This window comes from Schistocerca nitens, chromosome 3, assembly GCF_023898315.1.
Source record: "Schistocerca nitens isolate TAMUIC-IGC-003100 chromosome 3, iqSchNite1.1, whole genome shotgun sequence".
Classification (NCBI taxonomy): Eukaryota; Metazoa; Arthropoda; class Insecta; order Orthoptera; family Acrididae; genus Schistocerca; species Schistocerca nitens.
The window spans coordinates 248,121,375-248,139,992 of record NC_064616.1 but is presented as its reverse complement, the minus strand read 5'-3'; the positions used below and the strand labels follow the sequence as shown (position 1 = coordinate 248,139,992).

At 40.4% G+C, this 18,618-nt stretch overlaps 1 protein-coding gene across 1 annotated transcript in view; it reads right to left on the bottom strand.

The window, feature by feature from the left end:
• The window catches only part of LOC126248208 (uncharacterized), a 341,739-nt gene that overhangs the window by 53,459 nt on the left and 269,662 nt on the right, over nucleotides 1-18,618 (bottom strand). The window contains exons 16-17 of the mRNA XM_049949021.1: nucleotides 9,610-9,801; nucleotides 21-234 (exon numbers count right to left, since the gene is read on the bottom strand). Coding sequence (XP_049804978.1) covers nucleotides 21-234; nucleotides 9,610-9,801 — 406 coding nt within the window. The remainder of the gene's footprint in view (nucleotides 1-20; nucleotides 235-9,609; nucleotides 9,802-18,618) is intronic.

Sequence of the window (18,618 nt, the reverse complement as noted above, 5' to 3'; positions counted from 1 at the left end):
ATATCTATCAATATGTTTACCTGGTCGACTGTTGGGACTTGGAGAATCGCATTCTTCACTTATAGCTTGACGAAGCCACCTCTTTTTTGCTGAAGCTGGCCCTTGTACCAGCCGATTTATTCCAGGTTCTAAACCAGCTGAGGACCTAGGGCAGTCATTTGGCACTGGTGGTGAAGGTAAAGGTGGTACTGCAGGAGGATCTGGAGACTTGCTTAGCCATTCATTCATCAGAACCTAAAGTGAAAACATGTGTCATTCAGTTCTCATAAACAGTTTTTAAAACTTTTTCTCGTACTACAGAGTAAATGGTTCAGACTCTTCAATAGAAAGATTGGTAATGAAGCTGACACAATCACAATTGAAAATGGGTACTATGTCTTCTGAAACTGAAAACACAAGTCCAATTACAAGAACTACTGCATTTCTTTAGAATGTACAATAAATTTAAAATTTTATAGTGTATTACACCTGTGTGCTGGACAAATAACAGGACAGAACTCTCGCACTGAAATTCATTACATCAAATTAGTGTAACTAGTACATAATTTCAACCTAGTTTGTTGAAAAATACAAAATGGAACTCCAAGGAGAAAAATCAATAAGATGAACTTCATATTTTAGTTCATTCAGGACACTTGCAAAGGACGTTCACTAAAGCGGAAGAGTACTGAGATAAAATATACAAATCAAACAATGGAAAATCTAGGATGGGATGTACCAGTGTTATGAAAAGGAAAGCTGCTGCTCGCCATATAGCAGAGATGTCGAGTCACAGATAGGCCCAACAAAAAGACTGTCACAAATAAAACTTTCAATCAATAAGGACTTTGTCAAAAATAGACGACACACACACACACACACACACACACACACACACACACACACGAGACTGCAGTCTCAGGCAACTCTCTCTCTCTCTCTCTCTCTCTCTCTCTCTCTCTCTCTCTCTCTCTGTGTGTGTGTGTGTGTGTGTGTGTGTGTGTGTGTGTGTGTGTGTTGGGGGCGGGTCTATTTTTGATGAAGGCCTTACTGGCCAAAAGCATTATTTGTGACAGTCTTTTTGTTGTGCCTATTTACGACTCAGTATCTCTGCTATACGGTGGGTAGCAACTTCCCTTTTCGTAATACTGATATTTAACATATTATTTATTAACAGAAGTTTGATCAACAGAATTTTGATCAACAAAATAGATAATTTTTTGCAGAGAAGTAATAATGGAAGTTGTAGTCACTTAATTTTGATGTAGAACAACTGGAAAATATGGGATGGACTACAATGCGTGTATGAGAAGAGATCACCAGTCACCAACCACAAGAGGCATTGAGCAGCAGTGTGTGCTTTGATAGGAAACTTCTTGGCAGACTGAAAGATTAAAACTGAGTTCCGGATTGGGATTCAAACCTGGGACATTTGCCTTTCATGGGCAAGTGCTCTACTGACTGATGACCTATGACCCATGACCCTAACTCACACCTTTACTTCCACCAGTACCTCATCTCTATCTTCCAAAATTAACTGTAGTTCTCCTGCATACCTCTCCTGGAAGAAAGGATATTGCAGAGACATGGCTTAGCCACAGCTTGGGGGACTGTTTCCACTCTGCAGAGGAGTGTGTGCCGATTGGAGTTCTGGTCCAGCATACAGTTTTAATCTGCCAGGAAGTTTCAAATCAGCACACACTCCACTGTAGAGTGAAAATTCATCTGAGAAAGAATCCCTTCTGTGGCTACGATACGCCTCCGCAATATCCTTTCTTCCAGGAGCGCTAGTCCCACAAGGTACGCAGGATAACTTCTGTTAAGTTTGGAAATAGGAGATGAGGTACTGGCAGAAATAAATTTATGAGGGCAGTTGTGAAACGTGCTTGGATAGCTCCGTTGGCAGAGCACTTGCCTGTGAAAGGCAAAGGTCCTAGTCCTGAATCCCGGTCTGGCTCACAGTTTTAATCAGAGAGAGCGGGTGAGCGAACGAACGAGGAGAGAGAGTTTACTTTATGTTTATCCATCTTCAATTTCTTGGGACAAGAACTAAATAACTATATCAATATGTTGGACTTAGAAGAAACGAGAGATAAGGTATCATTTTTTCCAAGGAATAATAACCATACACAATAATTTACGGAAATATCTTTTGAATTTAAGTCATCAACAAGGAATGAAATATTCAAAGCAATTGTTGAACTTACCCATTTCCACAAACAATAGTGATGTATTCTGAATAAAATAATTTTGGGTATTAGGTCGCATATTATAACTCACTAAAGAAGCTACATTGCCAACATTTCGACCAACTTACTGCAGTGTTTTTCATAGCAGTTAACAGCTGGATACTAGTAGAGAGAGACACAGATAAATGAAATTGACAAGTAACAAAATCTTCTTGGACTTAAAGCAATATCAGGTGCACAAATTCCCACAACCTTTTGGTCAAGTATTCCCTGTCCATTGTCAGACAGCAACATCATCCTTATTTAGCTTTTCTGCCACTTGTGGCATCACTGGTGTTCAGTCTATTGGAAAATTACATAATATTTACGTTCCGTACTCACTTGAACCCTGTAACTGCTGGACCCCACACACTACAGTGGTGCCGACCACCATCTTTGTTGTTGATGTTTTCTATTATTACGTTATCACAGACATTACTTAACCTTCAAATTATAAAAGTATTGATGAAAGAAATTTGGTATCTATATTCTCGAGCATGTTCTGCCATGCATGATTTCTCGGGATAATATAGGCGTAAACACATCTCTTGTTCTGTTTAACATTGCTTCACATGCGCCCTTCTTTTTTTTACCAGACATGATAGTGGCCAAACTCACAAAGTATGTTATTTACATTGGCGATCTGAATCCTGTATCAACCTTCATGTGTGTCTTCAGTTCATTTACTGTAATGTTGTTCAGCTTTGACAGCCAGCTAATTTTCCCACTCACTAAACACAAAATGAAGAAAATCACAATCTTATAACATTGTTCTTTAGGAGTGTTTTATCTGCACATTTCCTCTGGAATGGCTTGCCTGCAAAATCTGTCAATGATTGTAGCCATTTTCATGGAAGAACTTTTGCATGTGGCTCATTTCTTGTGGCAGTTTTTGGCATCGGAAGGGGATAAGGAACTAGCATCTTGAGAACGCTACACTGCTTTGCCAGATGATGATGGCCGAGAGCATGCAGACACCAGTTCATATGGATAGACCCCCCCCCCCCCCACATACACTACAGCTAAGATAAACATTAGTTTTATCCATTGATCAATATTGCTGTATTTGTTGATGGAGCTAATACAAGTGACTTGATGGCCAGCAGAACAACTAAACACAGATTAGACCATAGAAGACATGGCAGTCAGTTTCCACTTGACTGTGACCAAACAGTACTTGGCTAAAAAAGAAGTTGGAATTTAACCACTCCATGTGGCTGGAGGTGAGAGCTTTAATTAATTAATATCACAGCAGGTCTGTGCATTTCTAAGTTAGGAACTGTTTGAAATTTGCCTTAAACATAAAAAAAGCACAGCTGATTACATCATGGCATAGGTCATTACACCTGCCAACAGACAGTTTTATACAGCATGTTGGAAAAAGGACTTTACAACTTTGAAAATTCACATAAATTAATTCATAGTACCTACAGAGGTGACTGTAGTGTCAGTTTGTAGGGAAATACATCAAGTTGTGTCTCACATAAATCGCTAGTGCCGAATTGCACCATAAGGAGCGCTAGCAGCAGTTGCGTTAAAGATGGCTGTCTTCACTGGATCCGAGCTTCCTACCTGTGTGTTCTGGTTTGAAGAATTGAAGTTGGTGACAAAATTTCAGCATAACTTCCATACCAAGTATGCTAAAGATCCTTCTAGTAGGCCTACGATTCATGAGTGGCATAAATGTTGTGTAGAAACAGGGTGCTCAGTAAGACAAGGGAAATCATCATACCCTCACTTCTCTGCACACTTTCTCATTTGTTCCTAATAAGTACATTCACACATATTATCAGACTTTCATCTGTTTCAACTCTCTCAATTTTTATTTGGTGTTTATTTTCCACTTGTGTCAAAGTTTAGTGTTAGCTCTCCTCCTCCTCAACTTACAGCTCTGACTTGGACTAATGCTACTCAGTCACAAATTGTATTTCTTGTGTATGCCTCTTCTTAGTGTTGCCATCTACACATGACCATGAAATAAATGACACACGTCACTATTATAAGTTCATAGACTTCAACGGCTGGTATTATTTTGAATAAAATAAGTTTAGGCATTAGGCCACATCATTATAAAACACTAAAGCAACTAAACTGCTGACATTTTGACCAACTTGCTGTGGTCCTTTTCAGGGCAGTTAACTGCGCCATACTGGTGAATGTCTTCATTTAGCAGATTCATGCAATGCTCGTTTTCAAATAGATCAAAAACAGAAAGAGATTCTATTCTTGAAGTAGGTTACCCTTAACAAGGTTCACTTTAAATGATTTACATCAGTTTGTGGACAATGCTTATTCTCTCACAATCTTTGACAAATGAAAATTTGCCGGGGAAGACATCATGTCTGAAGCAATGCAGGTGGTCTGCAATAATGTTCACACACTCCACAGCTGTCATAGTGTCTTCTATTACTACTACGGGTCCCGTAAAAGCCCAGTTGAATGCCCTGCATCGTATAATACTGCCTCTGCTGCCTGCATCTGTGGTAAACAGCAACTTCCGAGTAACTGTTTGCCTGGATGACTGTGTGTCTGGACATGAATATCAACCTGGTGCAACAAGAAATGTGAAGACAATATTTTTCCATTGACACAAGGGCCACTCTCAATGATCCCTTTCCCACTACTGTCATAGCTGATGGTGTCATTCGGTTAACATGGGAACATGTAGGGGTAGTCTGCTGCAACACTTGTGCCTGCATCCTCATCGTACTCTGTTGTGAGTTCCGGCATACATCACCGCCTATCCTGTTTCACATGGAGGGTTTCGATTCCAGTAATGGAATCTTCTTCAGAACCTATAAATTAAACCACATACGGACATATATTACTCACTGAAATGCATCATCAGTCCAATGATTGAATAATAAAGAAATCGTGATACTTACAAAAAATTAAATTATTTTGAGAGCCAAACACTGGCCATGTCACAGATTAAAAATTAAAACAATATAGACGCATAATCATAAGATTATGTCTGTCAAAATTAAAACCATTAAGGCGAACGTAGACAAAGCTACGCCGGCCAGAAATAAGGACCACATGTGAGCTGCACGGAAACTAGGCGTCGCGAGCAGTTCCCCGGCGAGGCTCGGCCGCGGCCAAGCGCATGCGCGTGCGCAAGCGCAGGTGCGACAGACAAACTGTCTCAAAATTATTTAGAGCAAATATACATATAAACAAAATGTGACTGAAAGCCGTCTTACAAATGGATAAACCTATCTATTGGTATGGCAACATTAAACAATTTACCTGAGAACAAACTATAAAGCCAAGGTATAAAAAATTCTTTACATTTAAATATTATAGTAAGAGGGCGAAGCCCCACTACAGTAACTAAAAAATACGTGTCGAAACCATGCGTGCTAAGCATAAAATATCTTTAACATAAAAACGCCTTAGCAACTACGTGTCATTACCAAGCATATTACGAAACACAAAGACACACATGTACAATCGCACTATAATAAAGGGACAAAGCAGATAGGGAAACAGCATCGGCCATTCGAAGCGGACTGTGGGTCAACTCAACTGGAGTAAAGGTTGAAATCCTTCGAAATAACTTCTATTTTTTAGTTGCAACTGATCATTAAGTAAGTTGTCTCTATCAATAATAAGATGTTTAAAAATTTTGCAATTCTTCGAGGGTGTCTAGCCTGCATCCCTTGACTTCATTATGCAAAAGCTCTGCGTCTTTTAGAGGCTTGGGAGCATGCGCCTTAGCAACTATGTGTCATTACCAAGCATATTACGAAACACAAAGACACACATGTACAATCGCACTATAATAAAGGGACAAAGCAGATAGGGAAACAGCATCGGCCATTCGAAGCGGACTGTGGGTCAACTCAACTGGAGTAAAGGTTGAAATCCTTCGAAATAACTTCTATTTTTTAGTTGCAACTGATCATTAAGTAAGTTGTCTCTATCAATAATAAGATGTTTAAAAATTTTGCAATTCTTGGAGGGTGTCTAACCTGCATCCCTTGACTTCATTATGCAAAAGCTCTGCGTCTTTTAGAGGCTTGGGAGCATGCGCCTTTTGGACCAGATGTTCAGCAAATAAAGATCCTCATTTTCCATCACCGCTTTTTGTCGGCAGATGCTCTTTAAACCTAACAGACAGGGCCCTTCCTGTCTGGCCAATGTAATAAGAAGGACATTCAGCACACGTGATCTTATACACACCTGACAGCGATGATTTATCAGTACCTTTATCCAGAGAATATACTAAATTCTTTTTGAGGTTGTTGGTGGTAGAGTATGAAACTTTACACCCTAGGTTTTTTAATAAACGACCTACCTTATAGGATATGTTACCTATAAAGGGAACTGATATTTATTTCGTTGCCTGGTGTTGATTGTGGGTACCTGAACTGGAAAGGGTGGTAGTCTTCTTTCGTGTTTTTTTGTTGAACACCTGTCTCACTATACTGGGATTATGTCCATTATTCTGAGTGATGTTTTCGAGGACTTTTAATTCGTTGACTGGCGAAAGCGGAATGGAAAGGGCTCAATGGATACTCGAGTGAAAAAAGGCCATTTTATGGGCCTGAGGATGGGTGGAATCAGCTGGGATGATGATGTCGGAATAGGTTGCTTTCCGAAAAATTTTGAAATCTATTTTGTTGCCAATAATGGATAGAGTCAGATCGAGATAGTCTAAGGTCCTATCAGCTGTCAGATTTTCTTGCGTGAAACTGATTTTTTCATGGAGGTTATTGAAAGTGGTAAATAACAGTTCCAGCTCTTCATGGGAACCTTCAAACACAAACATCAAGTCATCTACATATCTCGCATAGAATATTATATTATTTGCCAAATCTGGATAATTCCGAAAAAACATCTGCTCCATTGAGTTTATAAAAATATCTGACATGATACCAGCTAACAGGCTGCCCATAGCTAGACCGCAGGGTTGCGAATATATTTTATTATTGAAAGAGAAATAATTGTACTTGAGGGTGGTGCGTGACAGAATCATTAGTTCATCGATCTCGGGGGCAGATAATTTTTTATGGTATCGCAAATTGGTTTCTATAATGCCCATCGTCTGCTCAATAGGTACATTAGTATATAAATCTTTAATATCAAATGATACGAGTTTTGTGATGTCAGAACAGGCTAAAGTTTTAAGTTTGTTGGCCACGTCTACCGAATTTTTGACGGAGAAGTTTTTTTCAAACACAAAATTCTCTTTCAATTTATGGTGTAGGAACCTAGCTAGTTTGTGGTATCCTAAGGCGTTTTTATGTTAAAGACATTTTATGTTTAGCACACATGGTTTCAACACTAATTTTTTAGTTACTGTAGCGGGGCTTCACCCTCTTACTATAATATTTAAATGTAAAATTTTTTTTATACCTTGGCTTTATAGTTTGTTCTCAGGTAAATTGTTTAATGTTGCCATACCAATAGATAGGTTTGTCCATTTGTAAGACGGCTTTCAGTCACATTTTGTTTATATGTATATTTGCTCTAAATAATTTTGAGACAGTTTGTCTGTCGCACCTGCGCTTGCGCACGCGCATGCGCTTGGCCGCGGCCGAGCCTCGCCGGGGAACTGCTCGCGACGCCTAGTTTCCGTGCAGCTCACATGTGGTCCTTATTTCTGGCCGGCGTAGCTTTGTCTACGTTCGCCTTAATGGTTTTAATTTTGACAGACATAATCTTATGATTATGCGTCTATATTGTTTTAATTTTTAATCTGTGACATGGCCAGTGTTTGGCTCTCAAAATAATTTAATTTTTTGTAAGTATCACGATTTCTTTATTATTCAATCATTGGACTGATGATGCATTTCAGTGAGTAATATATGTCCGTATGTGGTTTAATTTATAGGTTCTGAAGAAGATTCCATTACTGGAATCGAAACCTAGGTAAACGAGTAAAATTTACCTTGCAACTGAAGGCTGAAAAAATTGTTTATTTTCTATACATATATGGTTGCTGACGCGCTGCATTATGTTAAAGATTTGTAAATGTGCCCACCATCCTAGAGACTGACCTCCACTGCTCTGAGGGATCCATCGATACTTATGGCTTTATCAAGCCCATTATATCTGCAATTTGATTGCTGTCATCCATTCCACGCAAAAATATCACACCCATACTGCCTGGCCACTTGTGAATAGCCAACCAGAAATTTCCTTACCCAGATGCTGAAGGTCACCACAGACTAAGGTATTCATGGACAGGCGCTGCCCCCCCCCCCCCCCCCTCCCAAACAAAGTCTACATATAGATTTAGATTTCCCATGCTATATCCTCATACACCTGTAATCCTTCAATCGTCCTCAGAAACCAGCTGCAGAGAAGCACAAGTCTCATCACTCAGTATTATCTCGGACTGGAACAACTGAATTATATCCTTCACCAGAGCTTCGATTATCTATAATTGTGCCCAGAAATGAGCAACATCCTTCCCACAATCTTTTCTGCCTCTCCCAGAGAGGTTTCCTGCCGTTCAATCAATCTACGCAAGACCCTCATCCATTACACCAAACCATGATATCCAACACCAGTGCTATCACATGATTTTCCTATTACTTCAGAGGCAGGGCTCCCTGTGAAAACAGTGATGTCATATATCAGATCTACTGCACTTTCTTCACTGCATTTTATGAGCCCATGACCACCACCCAGTTGCCCAAACAACTGAATGCGCACCACTAAACTGTGGCCCAGAACCAAGCTGAGCACTGAGGGCCAAACACACTGTTTAGCACAACAAGCTGGATTTCAATAGCCACTTCATAACTCATGCCATCTGGATCCTTCCCCTAACAACAGCTTCTCTTAACCACATAAATAGGCATTATCTTTGCAGCACATATACTTTTTTTCTGCCATCCTCCTGGCCTCAATCTCAGCTAGTCCTGGCTTCACATACAATGTATCCTGTCCCAGGACCCAAACTTAATTCATCCTGCACCCACAACCTCTTCCCCGCAGTCTCCCCTTCCTCAATGTCGTGCCCTCCTACTCCATTCCTCCAAGTCACCATCACCTCCGCATGCTCCAGGAAAACAAAAATCTAGTGCCAGTGCCCATGTGTGTGTGTGTGTGTACATATGCGCTCTTACTCGAAAAAAGGTTTGTCCAACAGCTATTGAAGTTTTCAGTCTTGTTTATGGAACTGTCTATGACAATGCCTCTAGTATTTGGAGAGTTAGTACTTTTCCACCAGAACTTTCCATTACCACATTTGTAATTATATTTCTTCAACATATTACCAGAAACATATAAAAATTATTACATAAACAGTTGGGATAAGTCAGTTCAAGATGTTGGAGGCTCTGTAATGATGTGGGACGTGTGCAGTTGGAGTGATACCTCTAGATCAGTCTATTTCAAACAAACAATGGAATTCTGTGGAACTACTAAACAAAATAATTTGACTTACCTTCTTAGTTTTTGGGAATTTGAAACCTGGTGCAAGAGGACCAACAGCAGCTGCTACAAGCAGACAAGCTGAAGAAAGATTGGTTGGTGGAGTTGAGCCCTGTGAACTAATGCTTCCTCCACTATCACAAACAGTGCCAAACACAGCTGGATTTGATGAAATTTGGGTCTGTGGTGTAACTGGTGCTGACTGCTGCAATGTAATTAAGAAAGGCCACGTTTTAGAATCGAATACGTCACAATATTATTTTAAACACACATCTAAACAATAGCATAAATAACTTAGACAAAACCATGATTATATTCTCTTTTCAGATTCAAACCTAAAGACAGAATGAATGCTATTGAAGGTCTTTGGCAAATTTTCCTTTTAATAAATCTGTAAATATCAGTCATTAAAGGCAATTCGGATATTTAATGACTCTCAACTAATCGAACTATATTAAACACCAGTACACTTGAAAATAAGATGGTAATTTATTAATATTTCTGTGCCATTGTGCTTAACTTTACTCTTCCACATAGCAAAGATTAGGCCATTTCATATAACGTAACATATAGTGCCTTGAACTATCGAGTTACGTCAGTTCAATCCACACTTGATCCCTCCCAGGGGACACCGCCTTATAGTAGGCACCTTCAGTGCCGGGCGGGAGGGTTTGCGTGCTTCGGTGAAGTCGAGAGCTATGCCGGTGGTAGCATAGCTACTGGCAGGGTCTCCCAAGCCGGACTGGTCTCGACAGAGGAGCCAGACAAAGTGTGTCCCACAACATAGGGCAGGGAGGGCTCTAGAGGCGTAGTGAAGCCAGCTTCCCTAGAGGAGTAAACTGTGGTGTCACAGCCAGACACCACATGTGCTAGGTGGTAGCTTAAATCGGCCGCAGTCCTGTAGTACATGTCGGACCCGCGTGTCGCCACTGTGTGATCGCAAACCTAGCGCCACCACAAGGCAGGTCTCGAGAGACTGACTCGAACTCAGCCCAGTTGTACGGACGACAGAGCTAGCGACTAGACGTACGAAGCCTTTCTCTCTCATTAGCCGAGAGACATAATAGCCTTCAGCTAAGTTAATGGCTAAGAACTAGCAAGGCACCATTAGCCTTACAGTGATTGTAATTAAAGTCTCCTTTGTGCGATGTACCACAATGATTGATTAAAGATAAGTATTATACCAGCTACGTACTTTTCTTCATAGCATTAATTACGTATTCTGTTCCAGTACTTCACGCCCGTCTGCGTTAGTCTAGCGTGCCTTTTAAGCCACCTCTATCTACAAGGTGTTGGCCCAGCTGCCGACACATCATAAACCTCATACAAATCCTGGTCCTCCAGGTTGGGGGTTGAGCATGGGGCTAATAACCCCATACTGTAAAAAAAAGAATATTACAGAAATTCAACAGAAGCCTCGGAAACTGGATGGAAAGCATGTATCACGACCCCGGCAAAGGAAACGGATAATGGATCTAACAGTAGCATCGTGGAATGTGAGGACAATGCTTCAGCCTGGAAAAATGAAAGAAATAGCCAATGAAATTCTAAAATTCAAATATGATATTGTAGGGCTACATGAAATAAGATGGCAGGGGAATGGGCAGATAGATAAACCTGAGTACTCATTGGTATATAGTGGACCAGAAGAAAGAACAGGCCAACTTGGAACAGGGTTTATAATAACTAGGGAAGTTAGGAAAAGCCTACTAGAATTTGAACCTATAAATGAAAGGATGTGCAGACTCAGACTAAAAGGTAAATTTAGGAATATATCAATAGTTAATCCACATGCACCAACAGAGGAAAGAGGATATAATTAAAGAACAGTTCTACGAAGACTTGGAAAAAGTATGCTGTGCAGTACCTAAATATGACCTGATGCTAGTAATAGGAGATTTTAATGCAAAAATAGGGAGGAATGAACATCCATATGGAGTTTCTGGAAAATATTCACTACATGAAGAAGACAATGAGAATGGAGACTTACTATGCCAATTCGCAGCAAGGAATAATATGATTATTAAAAGTACCTGCTTTCCACATAAAAGAATCCATCTGGGTACTTGGAAGTCTGCAGCCAATGGAGTAGTCAATCAGATTGACCATATTTTAGTGATCGCACGCCACTCCACGTCAGTTACGGATGTACGGAGCTGCAGAGGACCAAACTGTGATTCAGACCACTTTTTGATAAAATCAGCCTTGAGAGAGAAACTGTCACTAACAAAGGGCAACAGAATGGGAAAGATGATGAAATGGAATACAGACAAACTGAACATCCCTGATGAAGTAAAAAAATACCAAGTAACACTAAGCAGAAAGTTGAGCAATGAAGAGACCACAGTAGGAGTAGATGAAAGGTGGAACAGGTTTGAAAAAGCCATTAAGGATGCTGCAGAGGAAATAATAGGCATAAGAAGGAACAGAAGAACCCAGGAGTGGTTTGATGAAGATTTCAGGTCAGCAATAGAGGAAAAGAACAGGGCAAGAACAAAAGTGCTACAGAGAGAAACCAGAAATAATGTGGAACAATATAGAGAATTAAGGAGAAAAGCTAACAGACTGTGCAAGAGAAAGAAAAGAGAGTGGAATAAGAAGAAATTTCAAGAACTAGAAGAACTAAAGGAACAGAGTGAAATAAGAAAGTTCTATCATGCCATAGGCAAAATGAAGAATAGATTCCACCCAAAAACAACGGCCTGTTCCAGTAAAGATGGGAAAATGATAAGGGAGGAAGAACAGATAGTGGGAAGATGGGCAGAGTATTTCAAAGATACACTAAGCACCAGCCTAGAAGATGAAGAGACAGCTGCACAGGAGGGAAGAGTGGAGCTGGAAGTAGACAATGAAACCAATGAGGCAAGAAAGCCAACACTACAAGAGGTCTCCCAGTCTGTGCACAAGTCAAAAAACAATCGAGCCCCTGGGGAAGACAGCATAATTGCTGAATTAATAAAAACTGGTGGTGAGGCTGTAATAAAGGAACTGCACACATTAATATCAGATATATGGGAAATAGAAACTATGCCAGATAATTGGAAAATTGGAATAATAGTCCCCATTTATAAGAAAGGGGACAGAACAGCATGTGAAAACTATAGAGGTGTAACACTCCTAAGTACAGCTTATAAGATCTTCACAAGTATATGAAACGAAAGGATACACAAGTGTGCAGAAGGCATACTAGGGGAATATCAGTGTGGCTTTCGACCAGGCAGAGGAACAACTGATCAAATATTTGTGATAAGGCAAATGATGGAAAAGTTCTATGAATATGATATAGATCTGCATTTCTAATTCATCGATTTCAAACAAGCCTTTGACAGCATAAATCGGCAAGAACTATACAGAGTACTGAAAGAAGTTGGTATATGAGCTAAATTAATAAGACTAATCAGAATGACAATGACAGAGACAAGAGCAAAAGTAAAGGTCCTTAGCAGAACAAGTGATAGCTTTGACTTTAATAAAGGTGTGAAGCAAGGGGATAGTCTCTCCACTGTCCTATTCAACATAGCCCTGCATAGTGCAGTAAATAAAATCAACAAAAGAGGCACATATTTATGAAAACTAGCCAGATATGTGCATACGCTGATGACATTGCTATAGTAGGAAGAAATACCAATACACTCCTAGAAACATACCAGGCAATGGAAACAGAAGCCTTAAAAATTGGCCTCATAGTAAATGAAAACAAAACAAAATATATGGTAATGTCACAATCTGAGGCCAGAAGAACCCCTAAAAACCTAAACATCAATGGTAAATGCTTCAATGGAGTGTCCTCTTTTAACTACTTGGGAGCCCTAATAACAAATGATAACAGTATTGGAAAGGCTATAAGGGAAAGAATACAAGCAGGAAACAGAGCTTACTTTGCAAATATGCAGCTTTTCAAAAATAGCCTTGTTACAAGAAAAACTAAACTGCTAATATATAAACTAAACTGCTAATATATAAACTAAACTGCTAATATATAATTCCCTAGTCCGCCCAGTTATCACATACGGCTCAGAGGTATGGACGCTGACAGAACACAATAAAAATGCTCTAAGAAGCATTGAGCGGAAAATACTACGCAAAATCTGTGGGCCAATAAGGGAGGAAGAAGGCTGGAGAATACGCTACAATGCCGAATTACAAGAGTTAATACAAGGCAGGGACATAGTAAAATTTGTGAAATCACAGCGAATGAACCATGGACCTTGCCGTTGGTGGGGAGGCTTGCGTGCCTCAGCGATACAGATAGCCGTACCGTAGGTACAACCACAACAGAGGGGTATCTGTTGAGAGGCCAGACAAACGTGTGGTTCCTGAAGAGGGGCAACAGCCTTTTCAGTAGTTGCAAGGGCAACAGTCTGGATGATTGACTGATCTGGCCTTGTAACAATAACCAAAACGGCCTTGCTGTGCTGGTACTGCGAACGGCTGAAAGCAAGGGGAAACTACGGCCGTAATTTTTCCCGAGGGCATGCAGCTTTACTGTATGATTAAATGATGATGGCGTCCTCTTGGGTAAAATATTCCGGAGGTAAAATAGTCCCCCATTCGGATCTCCAGGCGGGGACTACTCAAGAGGATGTCGTTATCAGGAGAAAGAAAACTGGCGTTCTACGGATCGGAGCGTGGAATGTCAGATCCCTTAATCGGGCAGGTAGGTTAGAAAATTTAAAAGGGAAATGGATAGGTTAAAGTTAGATATAGTGGGAATTAGTGAAGTTCGGTGGCAGGAGGAACAAGACTTTTGGTCTGGTGAATACAGGGTTATAAATACAAAATCAAATAGGGGTAATGCAGGAGTAGGTTTGATAATGAATAGGAAAATAGGAATGCGAGTAAGCTACTACAAACAGCATAGCGAACAACTTATTGTGGCCAAGATAGATACGAAGCCCACACCTACTACAGTAGTACAAGTTTATATGCCAACTAGCTCTGCAGATGACGAAGAAATTGAAGAAATGTATGATGAATTAAAAGAAATTATTCAGATAGTGAAGGGAGACGAAAATTTAATAGTCATGGGTGACTGGAATTCGAGTGCAGGAAAAGGGAGAGAAGGAAACGTAGTAGGTGAATATGGATTGGGGCTAAGAAATGAAAGAGGAAGCCGCCTGGTAGAATTTTGCACAGAGCACAACTTAATCATAGCTAACACTTGGTTTAAGAATCATGATAGAAGGTTGTATACATGGAAGAACCCTGGAGATACTAAAAGGTATCAGATAGATTATATAATGGTAAGACAGAGATTTAGGAACCAGGTTTTAAATTGTAAGACATTTCCAGGGGCAGATGTGGGCTCTGACCACAATCTATTGGTTATGACCTGTAGATTAAAACTGAAGAAACTGCAAAAAGGTGGGAATTTAAGGAGATGGGACCTGGATAAATTGAAAGAACCAGAGGTTGTACAGAGTTTCAGGGAGAGCATAAGGGAACAATTGACAGGAATGGGGGAAAGAAATACAGTAGAAGAAGAATGGGTAGCTCTGAGGGATGAAGTAGTGAAGGCAGCAGAGGATCAAATAGGTAAAAAGACGAGGGCTAGTAGAAATCTTTGGGTAACAGAAGAAATATTGAATATAATTGATGAAAGGAGAAAATATAAAAATGCAGTAAATGAAGCAGGCAAAAAGGAATACAAACGTCTCAAAAATGAGATCGACAGGAAGTGCAAAATGGCTAAGCAGGGATGGCTAGAGGACAAATGTAAGGATGTAGAGGCTTTTCTCACTAGGGGTAAGATAGATACTGCCTACAGGAAAATTAAAGAGACCTTTGGAGATAAGAGAACCACTTGTATGAACATCAAGAGCTCAGATGGAAACCCAGTTCTAAGCAAAGAGGGGAAAGCAGAAAGGTGGAAGGAGTATATAGAGGGTCTATACAAGGGTGATGTACTTGAGGACAATATTATGGAAATGGAAGAGGATATAGATGAAGATGAAATGGGAGATACGATACTGCGTGAAGAGTTTGACAGAGCACTGAAAGACCTGAGTCGAAACAAGGCCCCCGGAGTAGACAACATTCCATAGGAACTACTGACGGCCTTGGGAGAGCCAGTCCTGACAAAACTCTACCATCTGGTGAGCAAGATGTATGAAACAGGTGAAATACTCTCAGACTTCAAGAAGAATATAATAATTCCAATCCCAAAGAAAGCAGGTGTTGACAGATGTGAAAATTACCGGACAATCAGTTTAATAAGCCACAGCTGCAAAATACTAACACGAATTCTTTACAGACGAATGGAAAAACTAGTAGAAGCCGGCCTCGGGGAAGATCAGTTTGGATTCCGTAGAAATACTGGAACATGTGAGGCAATACTGACCTTACGACTTACCTTAGAAGAAAGATTAAGGAAAGGCAAACCTACGTTTCTAGCATTTGTAGACTTAGAGAAAGCTTTTGACAATGTTGACTGGAATACTCTCTTTCAAATTCTAAAGGTGGCAGGGGTAAAATACAGGGAGCGAAAGGCTATTTACAATTTGTACAGAAACCAGATGGCAGTTATAAGAGTCGAGGGACATGAAAGGGAAGCAGCAGTTGGGAAGGGAGTAAGACAGGGTTGTAGCCTCTCCCCGATGTTATTCAATCTGTATATTGAGCAAGCAGTGAAGGAAACAAAAGAAAAATTCGGAGTAGGTATTAAAATCCATGGAGAAGAAATAAAAACTTTGAGGTTCGCCAATGACATTGTAATTCTGTCAGAGACAGCAAAGGACTTGGAAGAGCAGTTGAACGGAATGGATGGTGTCTTGAAGGGAGGATATAAGATGAACATCAACAAAAGCAAAACGAGGATAATGGAATGTAGTCGAATTAAGTCGGGTGATGTTGAGGGTATTAGATTAGGAAATGAGACACTTAAAGTAGTAAAGGAGTTTTGCTATTCGGGGAGCAAAATAACCGATGATGGTCGAAGTAGAGAGGATATAAAATGTACACTGGCAATGGCAAGGAAAGCGTTTCTGAAGAAGAGAAATTTGTTAACATCGAGTATAGATTTAAGTGTCAGGAAGTCATTTCTGAAAGTATTTGTATGGAGTGTAGCCATGTATGGAAGTGAAACATGGACGGTAAATAGTTTGGACAAGAAGAGAATAGAAGCTTTCGAAATGTGGTGCTACAGAAGAATGCTGAAGATTAGATGGGTAGATCACATAACTAATGAGGAGGTACTGAATAGGATTGGGGAGAAGAGGAGTTTGTGGCACAATTTGATCAGAAGAAGGGATCGGTTGGTAGGACATGTTCTGAGGCATCAAGGGGTCACCAATTTAGTATTGGAGGGCATCGTGGAGGGTAAAAATCGTAGGGGGGAGACCAAGAGATGAATACACTACGCAGATTCAGAAGGATGTAGGTTGCAGTAGGTACTGGGAGATGAAGAAGCTTGCACAGGATAGAGTAACATGGAGAGCTGCATCAAACCAGTCTCAGGACTGAAGACCAGAACAACAACAACAGCGAATACGATGGCTAGGACACTTGGAGAGAATGGCAGAGGATAGAATTCCAAAGAAAATGATGAAAGGTATGACCCATTCAGTTAGGCGAAAAGGGAGACCTAGAAGAAGATGGATCAATGAGGTAATAATGGATATCAGCAATATGGGAGTCCGGGGGTGGAAAAGAGCAGCAAATAACCGAGAAGTGTGGAGGAAGATTGTTGAAGAAGCCAAGGCTCACCAAGGGCTGTAGAGCTACTGAAGAAGAATCCAGACTTGATAACAATGCACTGAATCAGAACAAGAGTGCCCCATCATTAACTGGCACTACACCACAGCTTTTCTGTAAGTTATATTTAGGGACCTGAAAAGTCTGCATTTTGTGATCAATCTGAATATAGATGCAACTTTTCCCCAAAATTTGACAACACAAAACTACCTAATAAATGTGGATTTTGCCCATAAGGGATATTTTATAGAGACAGTTTGAAACAGTTTTTATTTTCTGCAAATAAATAGGGAAAATTTAACAAATTTTCAGTTACTGGTATTGCACATAACCTGATGAAACCCAATTTGGAAACATAATATGGATAAGAACCTGTTTGCCAAATACAAATAGCACGAAAGCAACAATGTATCGTGTGTGATCACATTGTTTCCACGCAACACAGGCCTGCTAGCTAAAGTTAAAAAGTTGGTATAATCACAGCATTTACATGTGAAAACTTCCAGAAGATGAAAACTGAATTTTGGAAGCCATTTTTACACGTTATGAGGTGAAGCAGTTTTGCTAGACCAGTCAAATAGCACATATGGAATCCAGCTGTTCCAGTTTCTTATTTAGTCAAACAATGGCGCTTTATCCTCAGTTTAATGTTTCTACTTCCCCACCATCTAGTAACCGGAATCAGATTGGGTACTGCAGGCTGACTGGCTGAGGGTATTGATGGTGAGTCGCCAAAACCCACAGAAAAACAGCTATGGACGAATGAGGACAACAACAATAAGGCAGTAGACAAGTCCATACGGAACACCAGATTGAGGGCCGAGATGTAGTGAGATTCAAGAAACAACAATGATGCATATGGTATAGAACACTAGAGCGCAAACGGAATACGAATGACTTCCGAGCCCCTGCGCAGCAGTCTTTATAGGGCTCCCGTGAGTGCTGACAGACTCGCTTGGCAGGTGTGGTTGGTTGGTTAGTTGGTTGTTTGGAGTTTAAGGGACCAGACAGCAAGGTCATCAGTCCCTTGTTTCAAATGTGGTCCATTTCGATAGTGTGACATCTCAGAAAAGTCAGAACGATGAAACGTAAAGAGCTAAAAAATGTAAAAGGGCAGTCATGTTGTCAATGGTAAAAACAAAATGAGGTAAGTCAGCAAGAGAGAGAACCCAACGCTATGACAGAGGCAGGGAATATCCCACCTCTGAAGCAGCAGAGGCAAGACCACCTGTGACTTAAAAGGTGCAACCGCTAGAATGTAAAAGTGCGTATGGGAAAAGGAGATGGTTGGTTGTTTGGGGAAGGAGACCAGACAGCGAGGTCATCGGTC